This window comes from Neopsephotus bourkii, unplaced genomic scaffold, assembly GCF_033783945.1.
Source record: "Neopsephotus bourkii isolate Nb327-2 ecotype Australia unplaced genomic scaffold, CSIRO-AGI_Nbou_v1 NB_1476, whole genome shotgun sequence".
NCBI classification, from domain to species: domain Eukaryota; kingdom Metazoa; phylum Chordata; class Aves; order Psittaciformes; family Psittacidae; genus Neopsephotus; species Neopsephotus bourkii.
In genome coordinates, this window is record NW_026901952.1 from 677,577 (window position 1) to 700,818 (window position 23,242).

The 23,242-nt window shown below is 41.3% G+C and overlaps 1 protein-coding gene across 4 annotated transcripts in view; it reads right to left on the reverse strand.

The window, feature by feature from the left end:
• The window catches only part of GRAMD2B (GRAM domain containing 2B), a 39,892-nt gene extending 19,634 nt beyond the window's left edge, over positions 1 to 20,258 (reverse strand). For 3 of the 4 annotated variants that reach the window (XM_061369147.1, XM_061369145.1, XM_061369144.1), the window contains exon 1: positions 20,077 to 20,258. In XM_061369147.1, the coding sequence (XP_061225131.1) occupies positions 20,077 to 20,201 (125 nt within the window). In that variant the 5' untranslated portion in view covers positions 20,202 to 20,258. Of the gene's footprint in view, positions 1 to 13,945; positions 14,130 to 20,076 lie in introns of those variants that run through there. The other variant, XM_061369146.1, reaches the window with a different exon arrangement.
• Positions 20,259 to 23,242: the final 2,984 nt, after the last annotated feature.

Sequence of the window (23,242 nt, forward strand, 5' to 3'; positions counted from 1 at the left end):
GCAAGAGATGTTTCTTTTCCCTTTTTAAATATACTCCAATAATTGAATTGAGTAATTTAAGGTTAAATAACAGAAAAGGGGAAATGCTATAAAATACATTAACCAAGGCAGTGCTCTAAGTTTCATGCTAGTGAAGTGTTCAGAAGCACATTATTCGTCAACATACTTTAGAAGTCAGAGAACTTCATCTCTTCTGATTTGAATGGTTTCTGTGGAACAAAAACTTTCTGACAGATGGGTGTGTCAAGTTCTTCACACTGCAGAAAGCTTTCTGAATTTCAAAAGGCTTTCTTTGGCATTAACCTTCTCCAGGATCTGAGAAATCCATACTCCTAGTAAAAATTATGCTGTGTCATATTAATTAGGATTTTTCAAGAGGAAAATAATTAAAGACAGCAATTTAAATATAAACTGTTTTCTTGTTCCCTTCAGAACTAGCTTGAATAAGAAGCAATGAACAGAAATGTTGTGAGAGAGATGTGGTAGTAGGCCACAGTTTAGAAAGCGAGCTTCAAGGAACAACTGCTGTCTTTGACAAACCCCAGATAAGCTTACACATGTGAACACTTCTCAGGCATATGTAAGAGGTAACAAAAACTCTGGAACTGTACAGTGGTTACTGTCTTTAAATCCCCACAACCACATCAACCTTTCTATAAAGCTTCTTCAGATCCACCCTAAAGGACACCCACACTATTTGGTCCACCTGGTAATGGGCCTAAAAAGTTCAAAAGCCACAAGAAGTTACAACAAACTAGTCCCCCAGACCACAAAATGCAGACCAATTATGTAGGAGGAAAACTGCATCTTGAATAACCAGAGATTCAATTTCAGTTGTTTGCAAAACTGTAGCCAAACTAGAGTTTCCCTAGGGCTTAATGTGAGTGAGCGTTGGTGCAACCCCTCAGGTGCATTCCCTTCTGTAAATGGAACATACATACCAGGTCATCATGTTACCTTAGAAGTCCTCTTACCCTGCTTCATCTCTTTTATACAAACAGGATTAATTTTGCAACAGCTGTTAGACTGCTGCACTATTGCAAATGATCAACCAAAAGAGTGCAGAGTAACCTGTCCCCTAGTGTCCATAATCATGCTTAGTACAACGTATGAGGAAACATCCATCAGAAATACAACGATGTACTGCATCTTTTGGTACTGTTGGGTATTGGATTTACTGACTAGCAGTTAGGCTGAAAGGCTTTGACGTAGGAACCAAAGTATCACAAAAGGCCCAAATACTAAGAGATAATGTTATCTAAGCTATTCTTATAACAGAATTGAGTCTATTCAAAGAAATTGGTTATTCTTTCAGAAACCAAAAACTAAAGGAAGAGGCTCAAAAAATTTCAGAATCCCAAATCAAGATGACGGCCTTTGGCAGGCTTAACAACAGAGGAGACAGAGCAGGACAAACACTGTTAGTACTTAAGGATCACCCCCTCCAGGCTCAGAAGCAATGCATGCTTACAAACAGGAAGTTGAGCAGGAATGTCGGAGGCCTGAGTGGACGGGCAAGGAGCTCCTAGACAAACTTTAACACAAAAAGAAGGCCTACAGATGGTGGAAAAAAGGATGAATAGCCTGGGAGGAGTACAGAGAAATAGTCAGAGCAGCCAGGGATCAGGTTAGGAAAGTTATGGTCAACAGCTCAATGTCCATGTGGAGACCAGTAAAGAGTGGTGTGCCTCAGGTGCTGGTGTTGGGACCAATCCTGTTCAACATCTTCGTCAGTGACACTGGCAGTGGGACTGATGCACCCTCAGCAAGTTTGCTGATGACAATGGGCTATGTGGTGCCATTGACATGCAGAAGTGAAGGGATGGAATCCAGAGGGACCCTGACAGCCTCGAGACGTGAGCCAATGCCAACCTCATGAAGTTCAACAATGGCAAGTGCAAGGTCCTACACCTGAGTCAGGGCAATCCCAAGCACATATACAGGCTGGGTGGATGGTGGATTGAGAGCAGCCCTGAGGAGAAGGACTTGGGAGCACTAGTTGGTGAGAAGCTCAACATGTCCCAGCAGCATGCACTTGCAGCCCTGAAACCAACCATGTGCTGGGCTGCACCAAAAGCCGCATGATCAGCAGGTTGAGGGAGGGGATCCTGCCCCTCTACTCTGTTCTGCAGAGAGCCCCCATCTCTGCAGTCCTGCATCCAGCTCTGGAGCCCCCACCAAAAGAGGGACATGGATCTGCTCGAGTGAGTCTGGAGGAGGCCGTGAAGATGATCAGACAGCTGGAGCTCATCTCCTGTGAAGACAGGCTGAGAGAGTTGGGCTTGTGCATCCTGTAGAAGAGAAGGCTCAGAGAGACTTCCAGTCCCTAAACGGGGCCTACAAGAAATCTGGAGAGGGACTTTTTAAAAGAACATGCAGTGACAGGACAAGGGAGAATGGCTTTAAGCTGACAAGTGGTAGGTGATCTAATCTAAATCACAAGGGGTGATTTAGATTAGACATTAGGAAAAAAATCCTTACTGTTCAAGGCCAGGTTGAACAGGGCTTTGAGCAACCTTGCCTTGTGAGAGGTGTCCTTGTCTGTGGCAGGGGTTTGTAATTAGATGACCTTTAATGTCCCTTCTAACCCAAGCCATTCTGTGAATTATCTATCTAGAAAGCATCCTGGAGACATACTGGCAACATGCTTCAAGCAGAGATGACTGCAAGGGCTTTAGATGAAATGTGTTAATTCTTGAAAGAACACCCTGTCAACCGTGCTGCAGACCAAAGGTGTCCTCAGCATAGACTTTCCTTGACCCATCACTCCCTGAAGGGGTAATCATCTCAACCCTCCTTTTGCAAGGCCTAAAGTCTTACACCTTCTTTCAGAAGGTATGGACTAACATTCCACTAAACATCTTCACTATGCCCCAAAAGCCTGAACAAGCCTTTTTTGGTTGTGTAATCAGAATTTAGAGTGCTTTATCTGATGAACTTTAGCTTGCTTTCGTATTTTACACAGTTGAACTATTTCACCCCTAGACTGAAGAAAATACATTTTCCATTGTAAACTCTGTTTAGACTCCTGCTGTCCTACTCATATCAGTTTAGAGTGGTTTATGTACTGGAAAACCTAACAATAGTCAAGGTCAAGGATTTAAATGCCTGTTTCTACAAAGTCTGGCCACTCAGAAGCAAAACGCCTTCAGTAGCTCTACAGCCATGCTCCAGTGTTAAGGAGCACAAGGCACTCTTTATGGGAGAAAATACATCTCCTAAAAATATATGCTTCACAATAATGTTATGATTTCATCAACCTCTAAACCCAAGTATCACTTTTACTGTGCAAATGGAAAACCAAACACTGACTAGCATTAAGACTCCAAAACTGTCAAAACAGACAGAAAATGAGCTACAGCTACCCTACTCACAAAACAGCAGAGCTGCTTAACAGCTGCTGTTAAGGATAGCCATAATGTGTGTGTTCGATATTTGTATAATCCCACACACTTAGTACACAGCCTGTATTTAAGGCTGAAAAGTGAAGGAAGTAAAGCAGCTGATTCTAAAGTACAGCATTTCTTATGTATTTTGTATGACAGATACGCAGCCAAGAGATGCATTTATACTGAATATGGAGATACACGAAGCATTAATCAAGGAGCAGAGATCTGAAACCCTGCATAAGGGAAAGGGTCAGTTTGTTAATAAGAATAGGTATGAACCAGACTGAGATTTAAGTGCCTCAGGTTGTTCGAGGAGCAGGCCCATTTTCTTCTCATGAGATCACAGTCAAACACAGCATAATGAAGACAAAGGTATACAGCTGCACATTAACTGAATCTGACATGCATATGGATGAACAGATATGCATACACATCATAGAATCATAGAATAGTTAGGGTTGGAAAGGACCTTAAGATCATCAAGCTCCAACCCCCCTGCCATGGGCAGGGACACCTTGCCCTAAACCATATCACCCAAGGCCTCATTCAACCTAGCCTTGAACACTGCCAGGGGTGGAGCATTCACAACCTCCCTGGGCAACCTATTCGGGTGCCTCACCACACTAACAGGAAAGAATTTCCTCCTTATATCCAATCTAAACTTCCCCTGTTTAAGTTTGAACCCATTACCCCTTGTCCTATCACTACAGTCCCTAATGAAGAGTCCCTCCCCAGCATCCCTGTAGGCCCCCTGCAGATACTGGAAGGCTGCTATGAGGTCTCCACACAGCCTTCTCTTCTGCAGGCTCTTCTGCACAGCCCCAACTTTCTCAGCTGATCTTCATACAGGAGGTGTTCCAGTCCCTTGATCATCCTCGTGGCCCTCCTCTGGACTCCTTCCAACAGTTCCATGTCCTTTTTATGTTGAGGACACCAGAACTGCACACAATACTCCAAGTGAAGTCATTTCTCTACACATTTCTAAGTTGAAACAGGCCTGCAGGCACAGGTAGAATCTGGTTTTTTAGCTATCACTGAAAGAGGAGCCAAACCAATAGTTAAAGACTTTTTAAAGTTGTGAATCTTACTTTATATATGAAGGTAATTAATTTCAGAAGTATTTACTATGATCTGTTTCACAGCTTGGAACACAATTGCTGACCTCTGAGTAGTTTTGTATGTCTGTGTTGCTACATTTTTATTAAAAGGATGAATGGAATTTTTGAGTTAATACTGAACAGAAACCCCTTCAGCACTGTTAAGAATAGAGGAAATCCTGAAATTTTTTTTCCTCAGCTGAACAGACATTTCACATAATAAGCTGATCAAGTTTCGCACTCGGACATCAGCAAGATCACTTTGACACTGCAGATGTCATTAGTAAGTATGTAGATTCTCCTCTCTAAATACCATCTATTATTAACTATCTGTATTCCCTGTCTAATCAAAATCAGACTGCTATCAAGTTCAGCAGAAAAACAAAACCAAACAAAACACCACAGAAGAATTCCCTGTGCTCTGAAACATGAGACACTATAATGAGATATTTTATGAAGTTAACTGGAACAGCAACATAAGCCATTTAGCCCTCTTGTCTTTTTAAGAGTTTCCATTTCAGATACCCATTTCAAAAAGCAAGTGTCTTCTCATATATATTTTTACTCAACTTCACAAGATTCCCATGATGCAATTTTTATGGGAGTCCAAGCAGGGTGACCAACAGCTATTTTCATGAACACAGCCAGGGCTAAATCCAGTACATGACACAAATCCGAAACGGTGCATTTCAGAACAAATGTGGAGCAACAGATCTTAGGGGAGATACTCATTTCACATCTGCTTTGGACTGGAGCATGTTTTTTTTTTTTCGTTTTCCAACTCACTGGCAGCCTTTTGGAGGAAAAGATTTCCTGCCTTCTAGTTCTAGCCTACTTTATTTTTTTAACCCAGAACAAGACAAAAAATAGGACCACAATTCCTACTGAAGGGGAAGTATGCAACCTTGTATCAGATCCCATTTTTATCTTTAGCTTACAGAGCTAACTAAAGGCAAAAATAAGTACAGACACCAGCAATTCTATTAATAGCTGCTATTAAGAATGCAGAACAGCTACAGATGATGATAGAGGTATGGGAGCAATCTTGCCAACATCATGATTCCTTTCTGCTGTTGAAGGAAAAAAAAAAAAAGAAAAAAAGTGAAGCTGCCATGAATCGCTTGATCAGAAGCTTTTGTTTTATGGCACGTTTAGAAATAATGACTCAGTATGCTGCACAGAGACAATGAATAAATGTGCTGCACACATAGTGTTTTAATGAATGTACATGGGAAAAATAATTCTGGTTCTTCATACAGGTTGTACACAAAGAGAGGGGGTGCCAGAGAACAATGGTTTTGTAGGTTCTCCAGCAAGAACAGTGCAAAGCAACAACTGCGATGAAAATGAACATATAATTGTGTCTATCTCACCTGTTTCCTCACACCTTCCATTAAGGATGGAAGGGGATCAAGGTGAAATCACTGTTAGAGGTTCACTGTTTACCAAGGGCCTAGCAATGCTGAATTTCTCACCATTATCTCTTCAACCTATGATTTTTCTTACAGACCTGCCTCTCTGTTCCCAGAAAAGACAGAACAATGTAGACGAACTATTATTTCACAGTAGGAAATACTCGCTTCTAACAATGGGTTTCACTGACGCTATTCATAACAGTGCCTTTTGACTCTGATATATATGTATATACAGAACCGTTTTCTTTCCAAAGTCTTGGAAAAAGATATTTTTATAAGAATCAGATGTGACATGTGGGGGCCAGATACCTGCTAGGGCCAGTTTGAATTTATTTTCTATCACCAGGACACTGTCTGAATTTTCTGTAAGCCTCCTTTTTCAGTAGGAGCCTTTCCAGTGGCCACACACTGTCCTCCACAGCAACATCCACTCTGTCCTATTCTGCCATAGCATACTTATATAAACTTTGCCACAGCATTAGAATAATATGTTATAGCATATTATTGTAAACTTTGACAAAACCAAATGGGCATTTATCTAATTATGTTTTTTACTGGACATTTTTGAACTATAACATTCCTTCTTGTCCAGAAAAGGCTGAAAAAACCTAAATGCCCCTTCTTGAACTAGCAGAGCACAAATGGTAGCTGTAAAATTACCATCAAGAAAGTTCCTTGACTAGGTGGTCTGTCCTTCTTAAACATCCTAAACTAAGATTCCTAGAGGACTAAACCACTGAAGCGCCTACAGGAATGCTAGAGGACATGCCTAGATATGGTTGTTTCTTGGCAGGGCATCAAGAACTGTTGTTTCTTAATAAAGTAACTACAAGGCTTCATAAAGTAACTACAAGGCTTCATAAAGTAACTAGAAGGCTTCTTCCCCCATCTATTCACAGTAGTGAAGGCTTCAGTCTGCATTCTCTATGCTGCTGAGTTTCTCTGCTGCCTGTTTGCAATCTCCACACCATTACCTGCCACTTTCTGGAAGCTTATTAACCTCCTTCAATTTAGTGTGTTATTTTCACAAAGCTAGCCTGTGTCAGGTAGAAGTTTAGTTAAAGGACATGTATTTCAGTACAGCATTAAAGCTCAGTTAGAAGAGAAGTAAGAAGAGGCAACAGTGTTCTGCACACACCCACTGGTTCTCCATTTTATTTAGGTGTCCCACCTGCCAGTACATAATTCCATTACTGTAACAATCACCCAAGCATGAAACAGCACATTACGCCGTTTTATAAAGAGACAAGGGCCCTTATACAGTGGGCTGGCAGGGAGCAGATGCCCATGTCCTCCTGGAATCTCCGACTTCCGTTACCTGGAAGGAAAAACGGGCGTTTCAAATATTTATTTACAGAAAACATAATCCCTCTGTAATTTTGAATAGCTCAGAAATCTTCCTAGATAAAACAAGAAGTTTCTTTTCAAGGAAAAGTGGAGAAATGGGGAAAGACAACTTGTCCTACTGTATTCTGATTATCTGCAGAAAAGTTATTTGCTCTGTGATGACAATATTTGAAGAGACTTTTGCTGATCAGCTAGCTGGATCCAGACCGCTACTTATGAATTTTGGTTGAAGTACCACAAAAGAGGTCTGTAAAGGTTGCCAAACCAAACACAAAATCTCTCTGGTGTAACAGTAATGTTAAGTCTAAAAAGGCTGACAGAAAAGGAATGGTCTTGGCAACAGATCATTAATCCCAGCAGTGGTATTATTAGATAAGCACGTAATTTCTACCATATGACTGCAACATTTATGGAGATGGTGGTAAAAAGACAATACTCTGATACTATGCTTATAAATCACCTGTCAAATAGCAGCAGCAAATCCTGCTGACCAAAGCTTATCTATAGTATTATGCTGCCTAACAAGCATTTGTCACAGACTGCGTATAACCAGCATTTGGGTGTATTTCAGGTTAGCTGATGAGGTAGCTCGGTACAAAGAAAAGGCTGCTCAGATTCATGGTGTGCATTTACACATAGCACAACTATCTTTAAAAAGTGTCTTTTGTAACTTAAGGATGTATACACAGTGAACAAAGAACAACAAGAATATAATAAAAAATAGGAGCTATTAAAAATCATCATCATGAACAAATGGAGGTCATCCAGAGTGGAAACCTTTTTTCTGTCACACCTCTAATTTACATGATTCACTTTGCAAGGCTATCCTTTTCATATCATGCATTATAACTTTTGCTATAAAAAATAGGGAAAAAACTACCAAGGAAGAATTAAAAAATATGATACTTAACATGTGTTAATATCTTCAACCACTGAACATACAGATCATGAATAAAGTAGGTACATACCTACATCTTTTTCCCTTCACAAAAAAACCCCAACCCACAGAAGTTTGGCTGCTGGTATGGAGTTAATCTGGTTCAAAGCTGAAATAAAACTTCGAATCAGTAATAAATAACCTCCCCTTTCCTCTCTGTATTGTGTGTAAGAGACATTTTAGGAAAGTCAGTTTAGGAAAAAAAGACAGTTTAGGAAAAAAAGTTAGGGAGTTGTGATTATGCACAGGTCAGTCAATTAATGTCTTTTAACTTATCAATAGTTATTAGGAAACACCTGTTATCATAGCATAACACATCAGGCAAACAAAACCATAAAAATCACATTCCCTCTATTCCCAGAATTATGTAGTTTGCCTGCCTGTAAGCATTTTCCACTGCTTTCAGTAGCATATTTTCCCCACTATCTGCAATGTATTTTTTCTCAAAATAAAAAAACAAAATGCAAAAACCCGATAACAAAACAACAACAAAACCCTCCACCAAACAAAAACCCTCAAAAGAAAACCACCCAGTAAGTCTTTCCAAACATTCTGGAATCTGAAGTCCCAGCCTTCTCATTTCTTTGAGTTACACTCAGTAACTGGAAATTACCTTATACTGTAAGGGAACAAAATGTGCCACTTAACGTAATGGGGTATGTTACCATACAGTAACTCGGCACATTGCCCTAATACAGACAGATTTAGCTGTATTAGGCCAAATACTACCTGTGGAAACCAGAAAATAATATACTGACTTCAACAGAAGCAAGTATGTGTGAAAGCAGAAGGAGGCTGGCATGGAATACAGACTTCTTGTTATGTGTCTGTCACTTCTCCCTAACACACCACACTCAGTTTTCAACAATACAGCATCTGTTCCATCAGCTGTCACTGCACTGGGGCGGACAGCTTCTGAGGCAGGTCCAGTTCCACAACAAACACAACATACCACACTTTCAAGTCACAAACAAAAAATAAAAAAATAAAAAATCCTCTAAATACAAAGCAAGATCAAATCCTTTTTGGCCAATCAGGATGCAATGGTCAAAGAACACCACTTGGAAGTTTTTTTCTGTTCAGGAACTTTTGATTTGCTTGGGAGGAATTCCACATAATGACAAACTTTTTGCATAGCTATTTTGAGTCTGGATAATAATAGCACCTGTCTTCCATGCAGATTTATCTCTGGGGCTGTACAATCCACAGAGATGTACAGCACACTTTTCAAAGATATAACTGTTGCTAAGCATAGACTCATAGAACAGTTAGGGTTGGAAGGAACCTTCGAACATGCCAGAGAAGCCCATTTTCTAAATCACTGTGAACATATTTAACCCCTTCTGTATAAAGTTCATGAATCACTTTCCAGATCTAATCTTGCAATAATAAATAAAAAAAACCCAACAACAAACAAAAAGCCAAACAAAAAACAAACACAAAGATCACCCCAAAACAAACCAAAGAAAAAACAACACCCTGAAACATTTCTGCAGCATCAGTCCTTCAGAAGAACCTATCCCCCAGCAAGACCTTTGTGATAGTAGCAGAAGCATACCAAGCTATAAAGTCCACCTCTAAATTGAACATTTTAAGCATACGTCCTGAAAGTTTACATTACAGTACTCACCTAAATCTCTTCTGGAGCTTTGAAAAACACTGTAAAATTCCCTCAGCCTCTACAATACTGCTATTTCTGGGGGTTTTGTTGTGGCTTTTTTGGTTTTGTTTTTTTTTTTTAAATAGAGGTCAGCATCAGATGAAGGGAATGAAAACATGAAGGGAATGAAACTCCACCACAACCACACACACTTAACGAAGTTTTCTAAAAATAAATCTTCAGCAATATAACTTGTAGCAAGTTCACTTCTGACTCAGTCAAACCCCATACTGTGTCCTTGTTCTTCAGCTGAACAATCTGCCCTGTAGCTTCAAGTTAGTCAAACCAAAGTTACTTGATCTCGAAGGTTAACTCACAGTTAAATGAACATGACGGTTTCTCAGAAGGATCCAGCTACCTGTTAAATGGGATTGGCAAATAAATTCTAGCTTTGTTTCCAGCCAGCAGCTACTTAAATAATCTTCTAGTTTAAGACAAAGCGTTTCAACTTTGTTTGCCTATCCAGTCTTTTCACAGTCGTCAGGCTAGTATTGCTAAACACTGCAGCTTGCAGCATAACAGACCACCTAGCTTTCCCCTGCATCACGCCTACCTCCTACTGAACAGCAAAAATTGACAGCTAAAATAGGAGAGTCACAGTGAGCAAGACCTCCATTTATCACACTGGTTAAGACTGACCCTCACTTTTTACATCTGTAGCTAATTCAGCAGTCAAAAATTAAACACCTGGAGACAAAACAGAGGGAAGCTTTGATTCCTGGCCAACACACCCTTTCAGTACAGTCAACTCTTGGAACAGTTTTTCCACAGCTGAAATGATGGAACAGGTGAGATTCTGTTTGAACTCTTGGAGTTCACCATGGTAAGCCCATGGCACTTGCGTTGGCACGTTGGTGGGATTGTGATACAGTCAATCTGCCAGGCTTCCCTATATTTGTACTTCAGCCATCATCCTCCATACAAAAGAGACTTAACTGCTTGGCTTGCTTAACTGCAGCACATGTTCCACATTCATGAATAACCTGGGCAGTAGTGACCATTGCTAAATTCACCCTTCGATCATGAGCCCATAGGTAAGTTACATCTGCCCTGATGGCCTGCAGTGTCATGGGCCCACTGGGCCAAAAATAATTCACCCTTATGTTGCCAATCAAAGTCCATCTGAGCCACTTCAATCTTAGCAGCTTTATCCACCTGTTGGTTGTTCTGGTGTTCCTCAGTGGCCTGACTTGGGTGCATCTGCATCTACATGACGTACCTTCACCACCAGGTTCTACACCCAGGCAGTGATATCCTGCCACAGTGAAGCAGCCCAGATGGGTTTACCTCTGCGTTGCCAGTTGCTCTGTTTCCATTGCTGCAACCACTCCCACAGGGCATTTGCCACCATCTATGAGTCAGTATAGAGATGAGTACTGGCCATTTTTCTCATTCAGCAATGTCCAAGGCCAGCTGGATGGCTTTCACCTCGGCAAACTGACTTGATTCACTCTCTCCTTCAGCAGGTTCTGCAACTTATCGTCAAGGACTCCATACAGCTGCCTTCCATCTCCGATGCATTCCCACAATACAGCAGGACCAATCAGTAAACAACACATACTGCTTTTCACTTTCTGACCGTTTATTATATGGTGGGGTCTCTTTAGCATGCATCACCTGGTGACATTCCAAAATCTTTGCCCTCTGGCCAGTCCATGATGACTTCTAGAATTCCTGGATGACTGGAATTTCCTGTTTGAGCTCACTGTGTAATTAGCGCAGCCCACTTACTCCATGTAGCATCAATTGCATGATGTGTAGAGGAGACCCTGCCTTTGAATATCCAGCCCAGCATGGGCAATCGGGGTACTAAGAGGAGCTGTTCTTTGAGTTGGAGTAGCTGTGCCGTTTGTTGTGGTCAGGATTTGAGAAGCTGCTGTACTTGTTGCTGGGGTTGGTGTAGCTGCTGTGCTTGGAGCTGGAGTAGCTGCATTGTCTGTTGGTATCCACCCCTTATTTTATGCCATTCATGTCGTGCTCAGATCCCACGTTTTAAAATACAGCATCGCTTTTGCCTCATATATACATGTGTATATACAAGATGGATGTCATACAAAACGGTGGATACAAAAAGATGTCCCTGGATCTGATGTCAAAGCAAAAGTACAATCGCTCACTACCTGCTGACCAGTACCCAGCCTGACCCGAGCAGTGATCTGGGGCTTCTGGATAACTCTCCCCAATTTATATACTAGGCATGATGTTCTGTGGTATGGGATACCCCTTTGGTTAATTTGGGTCAGGTATCCTGTCTCTGCTTCCTCCCAGCTTCTACTCCTCCCTGGCAAAGCATGAGACTCAGAAAGTCCTTGGTCGGAGTAAACATTACTTTGTAAGAAATAAAAACATCAGTGTTATCACCACTGTTCCCAGGCTGAAAGTCAAAAACAGCATTGCACGAAGGCCAGAAATGACTGTTAAAGCTGAACCCAGGACAGAGAGTTAGTCAACATATGTGCAATGCCTCTGACAGCTTTCTATACATTGGCTTGGACTCCTAGTCCTGTTCCAGAGAGAAAAATCTGATACAGATCTTGCATACCCGAAGAACTTCATTTGGTTCACTGGCATAATTCTGCATGAGGGATCAGAACCCAAGGCTTGAAGTCATAAAGCTCTGAAGGAGACAAAGGAATTATGCCTCATTTGGAACATTAAGTCTCTGACTGGTATGACTGCTCCATACAGGATAAAGAACACTGAGAAGACACTTAGATGCCCAGTGTTCTCTAACAAGCAAGTTATTTCTGGCAACACATTTCACTGTGATACATACTTAGGGAATACACCTGCTTAAGAGATCAGGGATACAACAGTTAGGAAATAAAAAGCACCCACAGACCTCCTCAGAGTTTCTTTCTGCAGAAAGTGCTTGTTCTCCTTTCTCTGGGAGGCTGTTTAATCTTAAATCTTTGCGAATAAAAGTTTTATGGGGAGAGGAACCATCCTAGGGTAGAAAAAAAGTTAGGGTTTTTTTTTTGGTGTGTGTGTCTTTGTTTTGTTTTGTTTTTCCTTTTGAGGAGAAACACCCAGATTTTTTAGTTCCTTATGTCACAGATGTTTAATTTCTCAAACAGCACCTTCGTACTACCAAGTCCCACGTGAACTGGGAGTCTGGTATAGAACTGGACAGCTGCTTGATTCCAGCAAGATTTTCACGTTATGGTCATTACCATGGCATACAAAAACTAAAACAACTTGAGACCTTCACTGAAAGGCAAAGACCAATGCAGAAGATGCAGCCTTCAACATCTGGCATCCCAAGTATCACAGGAAGGAAGGAAGTTCAGTGTCCTTGGGGAGTGCAGGGAATACCTCCACCCACGGAAGGGGAAGCCTTCTGACTTCCTTACCTTCCATCTGCTAGCCTAAGCAGCCTTTGCCAGCCATCAAGGCCTCCTCTTCCTCTTCAAGAATATTAAGTATTTTTGATCTCTTTACCTGCTCTGTTTATACAGTATCTCTCAGGTTAAAAAGCACAATAAGGCTATGGCCACACTGGGCAAGAAGCATGGTGGGGAACTGTGCCAAGGCAAGCAAGCACCCACTGCCTTGGCGGCGCAGTCTGTCCTGTCTCTGGGATAGGAGTCAGGCTGAGCTTGCATTTTACTGCATCTTGCCTGTACAAAAGTTTGTGAACTTCTGACAAAGTTCTGGGTTTTCCTGGCACACAAAGAGGAGTATCACAGCTTCCCATTGGAGCCATGCACGTAAACGATAAAGCACAACTGCCGTGCTCCTGTGCCACGGCAGAGAAGGATTTCCAGGATGCTGCATAAAATTGCTCGAAGCTGTACCACTAAGCCTTGTTCCTACGACTTCGGAGTTTAACGCTGCGACTGGAGCCGCTCCCGAAGTCCGCGTAACTTGGCTGAGGGCAGATGTGCTGGTGCTCAACTTCAGCCTGGACGCGGAAACCCCTCCACAACTCTCTCTTAAGGACTCCAAACCACAGTCGCAGCCCAGAGCCGCGAAGCCCGCCCGACGCCGCCGAGCCCTGCGGCCGCCTCGGGTCTCCCCATAGCCGCCTCCCCCACCCCGGCAGTCAGCCCGGGTAGGAGCCTAACAGCCGCAGGATCCCCGGCCTGATCAGTACTCACAGCCTCAAGGTGCCCCTGTTCTCCCGCTTTCCGGCTGCCCGCACCACCTTCTGCTCCTCCACATCGCACCGCTCCTCGGTCATTAACACCATCGCCACCGCACAACACGCTCCGCCGCCTCAGGGACCTCAATCGCCGCACCTACCCGCGCAGCCCCGCCCCGAGGCGGGTCTTGTCGCCGCCATGCTGGAGCCAGAGAACGGGTGTAGCGTGGGGCGCTGTGGAGTCGCGTTCCGCCGGTTTCGGACTGGCTGTAGCTGAGAAGGGGCCCATCCCGTCGCGAGAGTCGGGTTCAGCGTGGCCCATCCCTTGCGTGCCTTAAGTGGTTCAGCCGGGACTTTGCTGTGTGAGGCGGTGCTTCTCGTGGAACCGAGCAAAGGGCGCCTTCAGTGAGCGAGCGGGGCCCCGAGGTGAGGGCAGCCGGGCCGGCCAGCGAGCGGCGCGTGGGGCTGCTTGCCCCGACTCACCAAACAGGCTGTATTCCAGTGTCCAGGTAGCTGTACCAACACGAATTTGTGTGGTGACTATGTGGCCCTCCCACCTGCGGCTGCCTGCGGTGGCTTTTTGTTTCCAGAGCAGCTCGGGCTGGTTTGTCTGCTCGGGAAACGATCTGGAGCTGTACAAAAAGCAGCGAGCGTAGCCTTCACCTGACTTTTAGGCTGTTGAAACAGGGAAGTACAAAATGAAATACACTTTTTTTTTGTTCAGCAGTAAATTTAGTTCTGCTTTGTATCTCAGCAACATTGACCATGATGGCAAGTAATAATAGCAAGAAGGAAATATTTTGGATAAATATTTCACAGTGGCCAGTTAGAACTGGACTAGTGGTGGGCAGCTTGCCAATGGAACTTCCCAAACCAAAAGTTCAACCAAAGAAAGAAGTGATGATGAAGAAATGACCACCAGCGATCTCAAAGCCCACTACCACGTTGTTGTGTGCATGCACAACGTAGACGTAAACCTATTAAAGTAGTTCTGGGAAATGTTATGAATATGTATATAATTTACTAGAATTATAATGACTATATATATTAAGTGATAATCTAATCACAGCCTGGTTGTTGCTGGGACGAGGACGAGGTGGAGATATCCCCCATGTCTCCCAGGGCTGCAATAAAGAATACCTGCTTGCCAACACAAACTTTGTTGGTGAGTTTCACTGTTGTGGAAGCTGCATGCCCTCAGGAAAGTTAAAGGCATCTCCTGATGCAGATACAAACCAGCAGCATGCGAGAAATGTTTTTGTTACTTGGTTTATACCTGAGTCAGTGTTCAATTTGGCGAGCTGTTCGCAAAGTGAAGATGGAGTCTGTGGCTATAATGATACAATCTAAGGAAGGCCAGTCTTGGGACAGACCTCAAACTAACATGTCTAGAAAAAGTCCTGTTTTCAGGTTTTAATGTGGTATTATTAATTCTAATTAAAATTAAATATCTAATTAATTAAATCACTTAAAGTAAGATGAGAACATGTACATGAGTGGCCTCCTGTTACGGGACATCAGGGTAGGAGATAGATACTGATGTACATTTCAGATTAAAAGATATATGAAGCAATTCAATCACCTTCCAGTGGTACTGTTTGGATTGCTTGATGCTTTGAATCATACACTGGTTTGGGTTGGAAAGTACCTTAAAGCTCACCCAGTTCCAACAGCCTGCCATGGGCAGGGACACTTTCCACTAGACCAGATTCTTCGAAGCCCCAAACTGGCCAGGGAATACTTACACTGTCTTTTGAAGATGCAAGAAGTAAGTATCAGGTATTGTAATATATTCAGAGAATCGGTAAGAAGAAAGAGGTGTTAATGGTGACAGGCTCAGGACTGCCACAGCTGCTTGGGCACACAGATCCTACAGAAAATGTGAGAGTGCTGTATGGTCTTGGCTAGGCGGTATGTGATATTAACTAGCTCTAGTCCAAGAAAATTTAGACTGTACCAAGCTGCGTAGAAATGAAGACATTTAAAATGCCTGTATTTATGGGAAACATAACTAACTAATGTTTATATATTATTTAAAGTAGAAACCAAGGCATACCTGGATGAGAAATGAGAAGTAATTTACATGAAAGATTATTCAGATCTGTTAGGTCCTGCACCTGTGAAACTTCGCTTGCTGCCTCTGTGCAGCACCTGAGCAGATTTGGTGCTGCATTGCAGAGCCTCTCTCTCCCTTTATGCCAGACACAACTCTGGTGATATAGAGGCACCCCATTTACCCAAGTGATAACAGGATAGGCCCTGTTTCAGCTCTCTGGGCTGTGAGTAGAGCTGGAACTGAAAGAGCCAGGGAAGGCAACATTGGCATCCTGTGTCTGCTTGGACCCAGGGCCCTTTGCTGGGGTGCAGCAACCTCTGTGAGGCCTTGGGTTCCCTGGGAATTATTCTCATATCAGTGTATGCTACCAACGCATGCACAGTGTGTTTGAAAACAGGAGGTAAAGTGACTGCCTACCCTTCATCTCATTTTTGGAGGCTTTCCGTTACACTAGAAAGGTATTGGTTGCTATTTTAGTGCCAATTTTGAGGCCAAGTCAAACTGTTCTGCAGTCATTCTACCCACTCCAGCAGAATAATTCTGGGTTACAGTAGGCAAAAATCTGACATTTTAGTATTTGAACAAATAAATCAACTGTCTTTTGAGTGCTTATATTCTCAGTATCTGGAAGGTTTAGCTGCAGGAAATAAATGCTGTCACTGAGTTTTTTGTTCACTCTTCCCCAGAGGTTCCTGTCTCTGCCACAGTGGTAGAGATGTGTACTGGGAAGGAGCTAGTTGGTCCCTGGAATAGAGTCTCTGTTTCAGTTTTATCTGGCTCCATTCCCAAGGTATGCAAAGCACTCTGTTTAATTAGTCAAGTCATTTAGTGTAGAAAACCCCCTATATTCAACTAAATTGATATCTGCAGCACCGTAAAAATGAGTCATTACTAAATACTTGGTTCCACAAATACTTGGTTAAAAAACGAAAGTGAAGCATTTGCTAGTAACATTCATACTAGGTAAAAATATTATTATTATTTAACATTATGATATTATATAATTATTATTATTATATCACCACCAGGAAAAAAGTAGAATATGGAGACATGTTCTGTAAATGCAAAGTCATGGAAATGGGAGTCAAAAGGGTCCTTGACTCTAATCCTGGCTTGGCAGCTCATTTGATGCACTGCATTAACCAATTAAATACAATAGTTGTGTTTTTCAGCTGTGATCTGACGTTAGTATTTACCTATCTTTTGTGCACAGCAGAATAACAGAAAAACTGTATGACAAGTTGTAACAAAAACTATGAAGATTGTTTTGTCTCTGCTAGGTTTTGTTTGGACACAAGACAGGTTCCGTGCATTCAAGTTTTCTCTCTGTAGATATTTTTTAATGAACATTTGATATACAACCCACATTTGATTATTGCTAAGGTTGATGTTAACATACACACCATGTGTGACACTCACACAGCTGGTGGTCAGCTGATGTATATTGCTTAAAAATCTTATTCTCTTGTGTTCAGTGTACTTTTTTCACAGTCTTTCTGAAGGCTGGCCAAAACTGTGAGGCCTAAGGTTCTTCTAAAGTTTAACAGATCTGGATGCAGGGTATTGACTCACATTACAGAGGTGGGTTCCAAAAGGGAGGTTGATATCTATTGTGTTGCCAGTGTTTTGATCTGGACTACTGGAAAATGTTTTATTTTAATGTCAGAGCAAGTCTGTACTTTCATGCTGATAAAATACTGCATACACATGTGGCCAGTACTTTTATCCATACAAATCTCTCATCTATTATGCATGGCTGACATGTCCTTTATAGCTCCAGAGTCTTAATTTGCTTCTGAAATCAGTTCCGCTCCATGTCAGGAATAACATGCTGCCATGGTGATAAACTGTGAGCTTCCCTGTCTGAAATGTTAATACCCCCCTGAATTCTGGCAGATGTGTGCTTATCCACATGGTGCCAATTGCAGTGAGTGGAAAACAGAGGTATATAAAACTTATGCATATAGTCAGATTTTGTCCTCAGGTATGAATAATTAGGACGAACAAGAGCAATCATAGATCTATCTGTATGCTCTAAGTAAATAGGACCGTATTGAAAATAGTACCTAACAATGCAGAGCCTGCATTTCTTTCTCCCCAGAGCATTTTTCTTCATTTTTCATGTAAAAAAAAAAAAAAAAAACTTGGAAAAAAGTGTATCATGGCAGTGACAAACACATGAAAAGCAAGTTTGATGACAGCTCAAGCTTCCCTGGCCAGTTTGGATGGGGCTTTGAAGAACCTGGTATAGTGGAAGGTGTACCTCCCCATGGCAGGGGGGACAGAAATAGAAAATCTTTAAAGTCTGTTCTAAACCCTTTCTATGCTTCTGTGATCATGCATTTTCTTATTAGATTGACTAGTATTTGCAGCTTGCTATTCCATCTTTTCTACTGATAGAGTTATAGTTTCACAGCAGGGTTTTATGATCATATTATTATTACTGAAACAGCAATTGAGTGAGCTGGATTTCTAGAAGGCCTGTCCTTGCCACTTGCTACTTGGCAGGCAGGTTGATTATTGAGAAATCTGATGCAAAGTACTCTGTTCTTTGTAAGGGCTTATCACATGCTGTCAGAGCATATATAGTAGCCTTTTTTTGTGTACTGGTTATCAAGTGGTAAATAAAAAAGTAGGTAAATCTGTCTGCCCCATGTTTTGGGTTGGACAGAGAAACGAGGGCAAACTTTCTATTACCCAAATTAGAAGTAATTAAACATCACCTACTTGTGCTGAAGCCTCCATATGCTACTCTGTGTACATGTGTTACATGCCTAATTGGAGGATGAGATCAAAGAGAGGCATAAAACCCCACATGTAGATGTTTTTTAAAAAGCAGGTTGTAAGGGACTAACTCTAGGTAAGAGCCTTTGAGGGCTTGTCCTGGGTTCAGCTTAAACCATGACAGGGCTCTAATTAAAATTTCTGATTCCTCATTCTCTGTTCAAACAGACATTATCTCTTTGACATTTGAGTTGGAAGAAAGAATGTTATGCAGGTAAAATACTAAAAAGACCTAATAACATTTCAAAAGAGAAAAAATGAGGCCAGCAGACTTATTTATACTTATGACCCAATTAGTGATATGAGCTATCACCCCACATATCTGTGCACAGCTACAAAGAAATGTAATTCAGCTGCACAAAGACATGTAGAGGTGCCCCTCCAAATCACTCTTCAGGGTAGCTGCACACTGAGCAGATACTAAGGATAGTGCTTGGTAAAGAATTTTCAAATTGGTTAAGAGCTAGTAAATGTCTAAAGCTATTCTGAATACCTTATTTTATTCATAAGGAGTTGACATAAATTCCATGGATGTTTCCTTGTCTCTCTCCTGCAGTAGATGGGGTAGGATAAGTAGTAAATGCTGGTAACCCTCTGATGCCACATTCCCTCATGTACCAGTGCTGTCTAAAATGTGCATGATTTATCCAGAACTCTTCATTACAATGAATCCCATCTCAATTGAAGTCCACAATCCACAAGAGTTCACCCTCCCAAAGTAAGAAAACAGATTTCCCCTTAGAAACTGTTTGCAATTGTTCTATCAGCAAAGTCTTCAGCAGTATTCATTCATGTTGAGTGTTCAACTTCCATGAATACTCCTTGTGATTATTGTAGCTTTTATCTTGAAACACAATTTAGTGAGAATTATAAAACAAGCATTTCATATAGGCCAAAACACATATCAGAACATTTTGTTAAATTCTCTGTTCAAAGCTTACATTTGTTTTATGCAGTGACCCACTCATATACCATAGACAGTATTGGATGACCTTGCAGAGGTCATTTTAAGACTTTGTGTACAGTTCTATATGCACTCAAAGCCCTACTTCAGTGTAAACAAAGAGAGAACAAAATTGCCTCCTTTACAAATTTCTCCTTTACAGTAGTGCTCCCCTTTCCAGTTCAATCAGTAACATAAGTGAAATTACCAACTCTGCATGCACTGCCATTTCATATTAAAAGCTTCCTCATCAGGGTATTATCACCGGTGTATTTGTCCACAGGCTGTCCCCTGTTGCTGCCTCCTGTGCTGTCCTCCCCAGAATAAAGTACATACAGAACACTCAAAACACATCAGGATTTACCTTATAAATACTGATCCAAAACTTTCTGTCGGGCTGACTGGAGTGTCATTACTTAACTTTCGGAAGCTGTTTTGAGTTTGAAAATGGTAAACAGAGTCCTCTAAGGAACTCCTTTTCCTCCTCATTTTAATGAAGTTAGCTTGGAAGTTCAGTTCCAGTATGCTCCTTCAAACGCACAACTTTTCACTGCTGTAAGAAGTGCAATGCTGCTGTGACTCCAGCTCAGGTTAGGTTTTAAAATCAGTTAATGAGTAACATATTCATGTGACATCATAAACTTGTTTTCTTTTTTCTCCGCAGCACTTCATAGGTTTACTTGGAAACAAAAATAATCAAATCTAGGTGCACTGTGTCTTTGGAATGTCATTATTAACAGCAATAACTTGTTTTAATGAATTAAGAAAAAGAGGTAATGTAAAATAAACTGTCTCAAATGGTGTGTCATTAACATGTTTGTACCAAAAACTTTAACATGGTCTGTCATAAATTATGCTTTGTGAATTACCTACCTCACTCTGAAGTTTGAGTAACATGATTGTTTAGCTTTCAGAGATGCCTGTATCCACCTGTCCTGACATGTCAGAACTATTAGATTGCGCTTCTCTGGTGACACATTGATGCACATATGTGCATGTAGCTTCAGTAAAGTCAAGTCCTTGCGGTTCAGCTTAAATACAGATAATCTTTTAATTCTCAGTGCACCAAAACTGAACTGAACAAAATCAGTTTATTTGTGAAGCAATACACATTCATTCGGACTGTTCCCAGGTTTTACTCGTATGCTCAAAGACGTCTAGTTAAATTGCAATGTCTTTCTCTGTGTGGGTTTTTTTTTTTTTGTTTGTTTTTTGTGATTTATTTTGTTCCTGGTTTCTTTGCATGACTGTGTTTTAAAATATAAAATGTGTTTTGTGGTTAGTATTTAGCAAACTGTAAGGAAATCATAAATGTCAGAAACAACAGGAGAAAAAATAGCTATCAAAAGCAGGGTTAGTATAATAGCTAAGAAGGAATGGTATAGACAAAACAGCAGTTTCCTTGGAAGGAAAGATTCTGCAAAAATGTGAAAAAACTTGAAAGAAAAAAGGCAGAAAAAGAATGAAGTATGCACTCTTTATTTTCTTAGGGATTTCCTAATAATAAATTGAACGCTTGTACTTAGGAACAGTATTTAAGCTGCTTGGAAATTGAGTTGGACTTCCTGTTTTTCCTGAGTTAAACGTTCTTAATTAATGCCTCCTTCAGTACCTGTGCTATGCGTCATTGTTTTCCTAGGCCTTTTTGTTACCCTGATTCTGCTTGATCTTGTGTGATTGCAGGCTACAAACAGAAGGCTGCCTAGGTAGGCAAAGTCTCTGTACTTTATTCCTTCTCCATAAAAAAAGCAGTATAACCTTCAACAAATACAGTAAAAAAAAAATAATCTATTTTCCTTCTCTAGTCACAAGGAGAATTGGCCTTGGCTTTATGTTGTTGTTCACGTCTATCCACTTAGGATAGGAAGTCTTTTTTCTTCTAGAAGAAACAAACATCCTTAAAACTGATTAGAACTCTTAAATGAGATAGTGAACTCTGAAGTTATTAATATGAAGTATTTATCTTTGAAAACAATCTATTTATATAATAAAATGTAATAAAACCCTTTAAAAATGGCAACTATGTTACTTCTGTATGTTAAAGAGCAAGTACACAGAGAGGGCAATTTAATTTTTGCCTGAATGGGTAACTACAGGAACATTTTTAGCAAGGAGCAACCATGACACAATTTCCTCCTCTCAATTTTATGTGACTTTGCTGTTGTCCACAAACCTGTTAAGTTCTCTCACAGAGCACCATACTCCCCTCTAAGTTACTGTATTCCATTGTATATGCTACCTCAGGCTAAATCTATGCTTTCCAATCTGCAGTTATATGACCACAATCACGTGTCTGTCCTGGAAGATTTCTAGCTTTGTCCATGCTAGTACTATACTAATGAGGCTAGGTACTTCGCTGGTGAGTTAAATGCTGTTGTGGCTACACAGCTGGTATTACTGGGCTAGTTTAGGAGTAGGTCAGGGACTGACTACATAGAATCATTTAGATTGGAAAAGACCTTAAAGATCAAATCCAGCTGCAAACCTAGCACTGCCAAGCCCATCAGTTGAACTGTGTGGCAGTGACATTGGCGTTATGTATGGCCATATGAGACAAAACAGGCTTGTGTGACAGTGCCATGAGACTGTTACTGCTGCTGCTTATTAAGAGGGCTCATCTTTCTTGAGTGTTGCAGCAGTAATTGCCTGGATTGCTGGAAAGAAGATGATCAGGCCTTCAACATGCATTTCAGGGGGGAGCAGAGTGGTACAAGGGTGGTACTGAAGTCATTATATGCCCAAAGGATGTAGTGTGCCTCTCTTTAGTATAAGGCTCAGACAAACCGAGTTTACCATTGATACCTAGTGCCACCGCACAATTGTGATCTTGAGATGATTTGGAGATTGTTTTGGGGCTGGAAAAAGAGGAGATGGCAGTTTCCAGTTAGGATCCCAAGAGGAGTGATGTGATGGTGCCTTTATAAAAGACCTGAATTCATGCCATTCTTAGTGGAAGGGAATCTAAGAAGTAGGATAAGCTTCAGGATTGCCCTATTTTGATGCAAGTCTATGCAAACTTTGTGCTTTATAATCAGTATGAAAATTTTTAAAGCAGTCAATCATACACAGTCCTTCTGATTCCTGGTACCTGAAAATTTTCCAGGGGAGGTTTAGATACCTACAGAAATGCCACCTATAAAGGCATGTGGCAGATACAGTACTTACTTTTTTTAGCTTCTTGCTTCAGACCTCTAAGCAGTAGCTAACAGACACCAATATCTTTTTCCTTTCTGAAGCAGTGGATCAGGTGTGGAGAGAAGTTGATACCCCTGATGGTGTGGCTATCTGCTGTACGCAGAATTTTCCCCAGAGAATTGTTCTTCGTGTTCTGAAGAAATTAGTACCTCAGTGGCTTGTAAGCTTGAGTACATGTTTTGGTTATCTCTTTCTGTCTCATATAATGAAAACAGCTTTTCCCCTTCTTTTCCTGTAATCTACTTTTCTTCAACCGCATATGTATATTTGGCCAAGTGTATCCTTATTTTTCTCAGTTATCAAACTGTGCCCTTTAATTCTGACCTTAGTCACTG